The sequence below is a fragment of the Pygocentrus nattereri genome, chromosome 16 (genome assembly GCF_015220715.1).
Source record: "Pygocentrus nattereri isolate fPygNat1 chromosome 16, fPygNat1.pri, whole genome shotgun sequence".
Classification (NCBI taxonomy): domain Eukaryota; kingdom Metazoa; phylum Chordata; class Actinopteri; order Characiformes; family Serrasalmidae; genus Pygocentrus; species Pygocentrus nattereri.
Genome location: NC_051226.1, coordinates 39,424,499 through 39,434,498, shown reverse-complemented (window position 1 = coordinate 39,434,498; position 10,000 = coordinate 39,424,499). Strand labels below are relative to the sequence as shown.

The following is a 10,000-nucleotide window of genomic DNA, read 5'->3' as shown; positions in this document are numbered from 1 at the left end:
AGCTCATGATTAAGACCAGACTAGTTACTGATCTTCATCTCTCCCTGTTTGTTTTTGTGTGCCCTCAAGTTAGGAGAAAAATAAACACACGATCTATTAACGTTTGTGGTAAATGGAGTGCGAGCAGCGTTCAGTCTGAGTGAGGAGTATTCTTTAGGGTTTTTAATAAATGCATGTTTGAGGTTCCAAAAACACACCTCAGTCACTCAGTACAGCACCTGCACACACACGGCGCCCTGGCTGCCCCCATTAGTGACCAATTAAACAAACCTCTTTCACACCCTCTCTGACCTCAGACTCTGCTGCTGTTTGGTGTAATTATAGCGCTCACCCTGAATTTCCACAACAAACACCCTCATTAACACACACACACACACACACACACACACCCCAAATACAGCATAACGTCCTCATTAAGAGCTGCTCGTTTCAGTCTCATCAGTGAATCCAGGACGATGTGCAAACGGTTTGGGGTAAAAATGTTCCTGCGGTTTTTCTGATCGATACTGTGATCGTGATTCAAGTCCAGCATGTCCACTTTTCTGGCTTGAGACTTTGAACAGAGCGACATTTTATCATTATCGTGACATGACGAACGACTGCACCATTAAGTTAAGATACTTTTTTAATCCCACAACCGGGGAAATTCCACCTCCGGATTTAACCCATCCGTGAAGTCAACCACCACATACACACTAGTGAACACACACACTAGGGGCAGTGAGCACACTTGCCCGGAGCGGTGGGCAGCCCTATCCACGGCGCCCGGGGAGCAGTTAGGGGTTAGGTGTCTTGCTCAAGGACACCTCAGTCATGGACTGTCGGCTCTGGGGATCAAACCGGCGACCTTCCACTCACAGGGCCGGTTCCCTGACCTCCAGCCCACGACTGCCCCCAGATGTGCTGTGTGTGCTGTGTAATGCCCCACATTAGGCAGATGTGCTGTGTGTGAATGCGCTGAGAAAGATCCAGCAGCTGAGCGCGGCGGAGAAACTGCACTTCACTTTAGAAGTACACACACACACACACACACACACGCACACACACACCATAACTGGAAGTACATAACTTGCATGTTGGGACTGTGGGTTGACCAGTGTGCTGCTGCACCTTGCCAGGAAGCTAACACAGTGGTCAGCAAGCTGGCGAACTCATCAACCACAACGCCCTCTCTCCTGACCGACTGCCTCTCTCTCATGTGGATAAATAAAAGCTTGTGTTTTCACGGTTTACAGGTTCGTGTTTCACCTGGGATCCAAAATAAAGCCAGTTCCGTGTGTGAAAGCGCTGGGATGCGATCAGAGTATTGATCAGATTGCTGGGATGCGATCAGAGTACTGATCAGATTGCTGGGATGCCATCAGAGTATTGATCAGATTGCTGGAATACGATCAGAGTATTGATCAGATTGCTGGGATGCGATCAGAGTACTGATCAGATTGCTGGAATGCGATCAGAGTATTGATCAGATTGCTGGAATACGATCAGAGTATTGATCAGATTGCTGGGATGCGATCAGAGTACTGATCAGATTGCTGGGATGCGATCAGAGTACTGATCAGATTGCTGGAATACGATCAGAGTATTGATCAGATTGCTGGAATACGATCAGAGTATTGATCAGATTGCTGGAATGCGATCAGAGTACTGATCAGATTGCTGGAATACGATCAGAGTATTGATCAGATTGCTGGGATGCGATCAGAGTACTGATCAGATTGCTGGAATGCGATCAGAGTACTGATCAGATTGCTGGAATACGATCAGAGTATTGATCAGATTGCTGGAATACGATCAGAGTACTGATCAGATTGCTGGAATGCGATCAGAGTATTGATCAGATTGCTGGAATGCGATCAGAGTACTGATCAGATTGCTGGAATGCGATCAGAGTATTGATCAGATTGCTGGAATACGATCAGAGTATTGATCAGATTGCTGGGATGCGATCAGAGTACTGATCAGATTGCTGGAATGCGATCAGAGTATTGATCAGATTGCTGGGATGCGATCAGAGTATTGATCAGATTGCTGGAATGCGATCAGAGTATTGATCAGATTGCTGGGATGCGATCAGAGTATTGATCAGATTGCTGGAATGCGATCAGAGTATTGATCAGATTGCTGGGATGCGATCAGTGCTGTAGTCTGGTGAAGCAGCGGGCTAGAGCGGGTGACTGCGGTCGGTACCCGTCTTTGCCGGCTTTCTTTCCTTGCTGGAGTTTCTTGTTTTTCAGGGTTTTCTTCTTCTTCTTGTCAGTGCCCGAGTCACTGCTCTTTTCCGATTGGCTGGAGCTCTTCACGGAGTCCTCGCTGCTTTCACTCTTCTCCTCGCTCTCAGACTCTAGACAAACACAGATTACACTTCAGAAGAGGAAGAGTTTAAAGACATAAATCTTCCTCTCGCACACATACGAGCCCACAATTTACCACCGCTGCTGCTGTCGCTGCTGTCCTCGCTGCCGCCGCTGCTGCTGCCGCTGTCCGAACCTTCGGCCTCCTCTTCCTCTCCGGAGTCGGAGTAGAATTTATCATCATCTGATTTGGCAGGTTTGGTTTTGCTGACGCCCGGAGCCCATTCTTTCGCCTGTAATAGGTGCACATACACACTTCTCTTTGTTTATGGATTACTACAGATAAGCTACTGATTGGTTTTAACCTCAGAATGCTGAATCAAGAAATGAAAAAAAATAAACAAAAAAAAAATCAGTTTATTTCCACTTTGCTCATCATTTGATACTGTAATAACAATCAGAGCGAGTGTTGATTCTTACCGCTTCCACCACCTCCACATTTCTCACGGACTGGTCAGGAGCCACATCTGGCCAATCGGATAGCTCGAGGTAGCCGGTGGCTTTAGAGTTCAGAGTGTGAGACAGCGTGCCAAGTTGAAAACGATCCCGATCTAGGAGTAGAAAACGGAGAAAAATGACGGTTCTGGCACGTAACATAGGAGAACGTAGGCCTGACGATGCTTTTACATGACCAAGCAGTAACACCTGCATCAATACAGTCTCACCTTACAAACCTATAACAGCAAAATCACAGTTCAACGTAAAAACTAAACTGGACCAAGAACAGAGCCCTGTGGAACACCACAAATCAGAACGTCAAGCACAATTTACAATGCAGCTCAAGTCCGCTGTCAGTCATAATGCCCCTCAACTCCGTCCACACCAATTAGCAACGAAAACTGGCTGAAATGCCACGACATTCAACGCCGCATAACACTGCTTTACACTGCCTTAAAGCCCATTAGCCCCCACTGCAGCAGGTCATTAGTCAGTGTTAGGGTGAACTGTGCTTGAATAATGGAACTTCACTCTACAAACACCTGAGAAAAACACACACGCAGGCCTTAACAAGGATTATTAGAAATGACAGCAGCAGTTAAATGTCTCACAAACACAGCGGCATGAATTCATGCAGCATTGGCGCAATATGGATTAATACAGCAACTCCCTCCCTCCCTCCATCCCTCCCTCCGTCCGTCCGTTCGTATGAAAGGTCTGTATTAGCGCAGTAATTTATGTGTTTAATCACAGGGAAGCGAGAGGCTGCTGACCTCGATGACCTTCAGAAATAGGCAGTCACACCAGAGAAAATGAGATGCTCCGACTACTGGACGGGGGTTAGAGACAGAGAAAAGAGAGAGAGAGCGAGAGAGAGAGAGGCTGACCACCGCTGGAACGAGTTCTCTGCATGACAATCAGTCAGAAAGTGGTAAAAAGCGCCGCCCGGCTCATCGCCGGCTGATATGAAGGTGGTGAGGCACTGGGACGAACAGTTTTGGCTGAAAATTGGGGGGAAAAAGGCATTTTTTCCTTTTTATTTATACCTGTAAAATAAAGACAAAGAAAAGAGAGGATAAATAAAGCCTGGTGTTATTGTTCAACTCAGTCCTTTCAACAGGAAAACACTGAGGTTACAAAATAATTAGCGTACAATAATGACAGTCTGGCCAGCGTCCTCAATAACCCAGAGCAGGTCAGCGAGGTCAGCGAGCTCCCGTATCCTTCTCTTCGTCTACGGTTTGTGAAGGTGGTAATCACTTCATAAGCTGAACGCACAGATGGCGCCGGCTGGACTCAGCATCTGTTTGGCTGTGTTCTGCGTAGCGACGTGTTTTCAGGCTCCGTCAGACCTGCAGTGGAGAGGTTCTCAGGCCTCCTGATGCTCCACATTAACAGAGCTTATAAATCTAGTGTCGAACGCTCCTCCTAGAACCTGAAACAGGTTCCACGTGGCTGATCTTCACTGCTGACCTGCTCATCAGACAGATGAGTGAATCTCTGAATAAATTTCAGGGTCAGTGGGGAAGGACTTTGAAAGTTCCTTCAGTCTAGGTTTGATCTGCAGTTGCAAAAACTTTTTTAGAGTTTTTAATCTCCATTTTACACATTTTACAACAAAAACGGTCAAACTGCCATTTCACCCCACTCCTGGGCAAGAAACAGAGATTGTGGCCACCAAATATTTAACAGAAAACGGTTGAAATAATTCCAATTTTCAGCCAAAACTCATCAAAAGCAGCACTTTTCTTTTCTAACACGATCAAACAGGTTGTTGTCGCAATCGAAGACATCGGTGAAAACGCAACAAACTCAAAGACACCGACATTTTAATCGACAGGTCTTTTTTTTTTATTTGATGTACGTCACCTCTCCAGACAGCAACTAAAGGGTCACAACTGCAACCGTTATAATTAAAATAATATAAAAATAGCTAATTAATGAACTGGCCAGAGGCCACAGGTAACTTTGGGTTTTTATTTTTTATGGTAACTATTTTTCTGTATTTGTTACCTTTTCTGATTTTATGCACCCACTGATCGTCTTTCGTCTCGAAATGAAAGTAATAAGACTACGTTCGAGTTTCAGAACGTCTTGGCTCTGTTTCAGCAAGCACAGCTGAAGAGGGACGTCTGAACAGGAACTCCATGAGCTTGAAGGTAAATTTAACCCAGCCTACATGAGCGCCTTCACCAAGTTCACCAAAGTGGACTGGATGTGTCGAATGATCGGCCTGACAGGAACGGTCAGAGCAGAGATACTTCACTCCAGCCGCTCTGAGGCCTGCGGAAAAACCTACTGGTAAACTAAATCAAATCAACATCACGGCTTATGTGAGACTTCAGCTCCAGAAATTCAACATCAGGTGAGCAAACCTGGACAGCGGCTCTGACGCCGCGAGAGCCTTTCCTTAGTAACCAGCAGGTCATATCCCAGTGAGCTGAGGCTTCTACATGAAGCCTGGGCATAATTCTACAGACACGCAGTCTCCTCGTCTTCTTTTAACTCCCTATTAGAAGCTACTCAAGCTTAAAATCAATAATTTAAAGATAAACACACACAGCAGCGCTCAGCACGATACAACACCACACCGAGTGACAGCCGGCATCAATCATTCAGAGAGCGGGGCATCCTCTACAGTTAACCCCAAAATCTGGAGTTCCCTCTCTCTGTGCCTTCAACCCTCCATCTGTCCATCCATTCGTCCACCTGACCACCCATCCACGAGGGACCAACACCAACGGCAATGTCGCACCATTAACGTCTCCATCTGACTACGTAATTACATGATCCTGCAGCAGTTAAAGTGTGGAGAGTAGGAGGGAAAGGAGCTGAACAAGGGAGGGAACTCTCCGGAAAGAGCACAGTCAGCGCTGACGGACATCCCAACACGCCATCAGACACCTCGCATCAAATGACTGACAGTCCGACCACGGCCGGCGCAGCTTTGCCTGGACCCGACCACGGCCGGCGCAGCTTTGCCTGGACCCGGCCACGGCCGGCGCAGCTTTGCCTGGACCCGGCCACGGCCGGCGCACCTTTGCCTGGACCCGACCACGGCCGGCGCACCTTTGCCTGGACCCGACCACGGCCGGCGCACCTTTGCCTGGACCCGACCACGGCCGGCGCACCTTTGCCTGGACCCGACCACGGCCGGCGCAGCTTTGCCTGGACCCGACCACGGCCGGCGCAGCTTTGCCTGGACCCGACCACGGCCGGCGCAGCTTTGCCTGGACCCGACCACGGCCGGCGCAGCTTTGCCTGGACCCGACCACGGCCGGCGCACCTTTGCCTGGACCCGACCACGGCCGGCGCACCTTTGCCTGGACCCGACCACGGCCGGCGCACCTTTGCCTGGACCCGACCACGGCCGGCGCACCTTTGCCTGGACCCGACCACGGCCGGCGCACCTTTGCCTGGACCCGACCACGGCCGGCGCAGCTTTGCCTGGACCCGACCACGGCCGGCGCACCTTTGCCTGGTCCCGACCACGGCCGGCGCACCTTTGCCTGGTCCCGACCACGGCCGGCGCACCTTTGCCTGGACCCGACCACGGCCGGCGCACCTTTGCCTGGACCCGACCACGGCCGGCGCAGCTTTGCCTGGACCCGACCACGGCCGGCGCAGCTTTGCCTGGACCAGACCACGGCCGGCGCACCTTTGCCTGGACCCGACCACGGCCGGCGCACCTTTGCCTGGACCCGACCACGGCCGGCGCAGCTTTGCCTGGACCCGACCACGGCCGGCGCAGCTTTGCCTGGACCCGACCACGGCCGGCGCAGCTTTGCCTGGACCCGACCACGGCCGGCGCAGCTTTGCCTGGACCAGACCACGGCCGGCGCAGCTTTGCCTGGACCCGACCACGGGCGGCGCAGCTTTGCCTGGACCAGACCACGGCCGGCGCAGCTTTGCCTGGACAAAACTCCACCTGAACCGAGCGCAGTCCCACCAAACTCCCACAAAAAGAGAGAGACAGAGAGCGCGAGAGAGAGAGCGAGAGCGCGAGAGAGAGAGACAGACAGACAGACAGACAGACAGACAGACAGACAGACAGACAGACAGACAGAGAGAGAGAGAGAGAGAGAGAGAGAGAGAGAGAGAGAGAGAGAGAGAGAGAGAGAGAGAGAGAGAGCGCGCGCGCGAGAGAGAGAGAGAGCGCGCGAGAGAGAACCTATCTGGGATCGTCTGATCAGTAAATTTTACACATGTAGTCTGACTTTTATTATATCGCTCATCCGTAACGAGAAACGAGAGCGAACGTAGTGAAGAGTGTGGGTGAAGCTCAGGGCGAGGAAGAAACGGAGGTACCTTTGAAGGCAGACTGCAGCACAGGGGCGGGTTTGGGGGCCAGCAGGATGCGGCGGGCGTATTTGCTCAGAGCTCCACTCTTCTCGTTGGGAACGATCAGCTGGCGGATAAAGCGGGTGCGGTCTCTGATGTCGTAGTTCTGGTCGTACTTCCCCAGGTTGAGAATATACTGCGTCAGCAGCTTCGTCTGAGAGGCAGAGGGAGGAAGAGAACGGAGAACATACAGAGCTTCAACGGTGGGGACTAAAACCAGAGGCATCTAAAAGAAGTGAAATGCAGGGTTTTAACAGCAGCCCTGAAAAAACACCAGTCGCCGCTTGTAATCACTGACTATTACTACTTTAACAGGAATTTACATACGAAGACGAAGGGCCTCTGGGCTTCTGCACTCACGGTGCACACAAACGCTCCCAGAGCTCACTGATATCACGGAGAGGGTGAGCAGGGCTCTCGTAAGGCCAGACTAGTTTAAAGGTGAATGATGGAGGTCTTCTCTTAACGGTCATCATGTGTGTGTGCGCAGATTATTAAACCACCAGGGCGTAAAGAAAAGCAACATTAAAAAATAATCATGTGGCAAAGCTGCTGACGGATTGACGCTGCGGTAATGAAAACAGAAACGGGCAAAGACACACACACACACACACACACACACACACACACACACACACACACACACACACACACGACCGAGAACATCTACTCACAGCTTTACCCTCAAACCGCGCATCACCAAAATGAAACATCACCACGTTTTAATCACCTCGTGCTCTTACCACGGCAGCAATTCTGTGGCTGATACTGATATTAAGGCTAAAATTCTCATAACTGGTAATATTGGCTGATAGGAATGAATATTTACACCAATGACGAATACAAAAAACACGGCGATTCAAAAAGATTCCCAGCTCTTTCTGTGGGATCTCGGAGATCATCCAGTGCTGTGGAACCAGCGCCGAACGCTCTGAGCTGCTGGAGCTTCACTGCTGATGAAAATCCCGCTGCTCAGTTCTGACGGATTCACTCTGACGTGGAGAACGCAGAACGTTCTGCTCAGGGGTCTCAGCTCCTCTCAGACTGAAGGAGCCGGTCAGGAACTCTATGACCCCCTCTTATAGTTGGATTGTGATGGTTCCTCGACGCCTCACGGCTGTAAGAATACGGGAATTTGACATCGGATGAATCTTTTGGAATCACCCTGTACTTATGAGCACTCAGATGAATATCTCAGAGCAACGACATGCCAAGGTGTGGGGCATATAAGGCAGTAAGCCAACAGTTGTCCATGTAGTTGGTGTGTTGAATGTGCTGGAAACGGCAAGGCTTGCAGAGTCAGCTCCCGGTCAGCGGTCCTGAGCAGGGACAAACCAACAAGGCTCATGGAAGCATGTGATGCAGTGGTCAACGACGGTTACAGGAGGACAGTCGGACTCGGAGTGCGTCTACTTAGCATTCATAACATGATCATGTTTAAAATCAACACACAACATAAGGCATACATGCTTTACACGGACGCGGTTCAAAATAAAAGTCCTCATTTATTCTGAAAAGCCCTATTATTTTCAGTGAAACACCACATTTACAGAGAGATACAATAAACGTGACCCTGTTTCACCCCTTCGGTCATTAAGAGCATTCTGCACTTCTTTATTCTTGCTCCTTTTTACTCTCGGTCTGCTTTAAAATTTTATTGTGAGGCTTAAGGAAAATGTTTCTATCCTCAGCTTAACTTGTCCGGGGCTGAATACCGGCACTGTTATCCCAAGGAAATGAACCATTAATACTCTAGAGCTTTTATTTTCTTTCAAGTTACATATTTTCTTTCTTGTGGCACTGAATGCATGTTATGTTAATCTTTAAGTTGCAGTGCAACGTAATCTACTTACATTCACGTGGCTATCCAGCACTCATAAGGAACGGGTGATTATTATGGGCCTGCAAGGCCGAAATATGACCAAGTATCAAAGCAGTTAATGACCAAAAGAATAAAGCGAGATCATTTTTATTTCGCCTGTCCAGAAATTAGGCGGAAATAATTTAATTTTCAAAATAAAAAAATAAAGACTTTTAATTTGGAAAACGTATCTCGGTAACATTAGTCCATATTAATGTCCAGGAAAACGTATGATTTATGAATTTTGATTTAAACATTCCTAAACATGTTATGAAGTGTTTATGTAACATGTTATGAATATGTTATGTAGACACCCTTCAAGGAAAGTGTTACTGGACGGTCTAACAGCACAAACTGCATCGCACGCCGTTCCCATGAGGCTGCATAGCTGCGGACTGGTCAGAATGCCCATGTTGACCCCTGTCCATCGCTGAAAGAGCCTACAATGGACACGCGAGTGTTGGAACTGGACCTTGGAGCGATGGAAAAAGGTCGCCTCTGGGGATGCGGCGGCACCAGGACGCACTGTCAAAGACGGCAAGCTGGTGGAGGGAGCGTGAAGCTTCAGACGATGTTCTGGCCCGGGTTGTCGCGGACGTCAGGTTGACGACCTGTCATGACCTGTTATGACGAGGTCACGTGGCATAAGGAGAACTCCAGCCTTCTCGCATCCTTTATTAGACACCACAATAACGCCAACATACCACCCTGCACACCCACAGGACGGACCTAGAGGTGAAGCTCTTCAGGCAGTGAGGTTAGAAGTGGTACCTGTTTGGAGTTGGTGAGGTACAGTTTGGCTGCCAGGTTCACGGTCTGCAGCTTGACGATGTCCTCCTCACTGGTGAAGGTTTTGGCCATTTTCCTCAGAACATCTGGAGCAATTCTGGGCACGTGCTCACAGTACTCACCAATCAACCACAGAATACTAGCTCTCGCCATGGGCACCTACACACGGAGGAAGACACCATCAGACCTCATCTTCTCACGACTCCGTTCAACTGGA

At 49.5% G+C, this 10,000-nt stretch overlaps 1 protein-coding gene across 4 annotated transcripts in view; it reads right to left on the bottom strand.

Moving 5' to 3' along the window:
* The window catches only part of ap3b1a (adaptor related protein complex 3 subunit beta 1a), a 90,914-nt gene that overhangs the window by 37,821 nt on the left and 43,093 nt on the right, over positions 1 to 10,000 (bottom strand). For all 4 annotated transcript variants that reach the window (XM_017722040.2, XM_037545979.1, XM_017722039.2 and 1 more), the window contains exons 15-19: positions 9,766 to 9,942; positions 7,101 to 7,287; positions 2,775 to 2,905; positions 2,431 to 2,587; positions 2,191 to 2,344 (exon numbers count right to left, since the gene is read on the bottom strand). In XM_017722040.2, the coding sequence (XP_017577529.2) occupies positions 2,191 to 2,344; positions 2,431 to 2,587; positions 2,775 to 2,905; positions 7,101 to 7,287; positions 9,766 to 9,942 (806 nt within the window). The remainder of the gene's footprint in view (positions 1 to 2,190; positions 2,345 to 2,430; positions 2,588 to 2,774; positions 2,906 to 7,100; positions 7,288 to 9,765; positions 9,943 to 10,000) is intronic.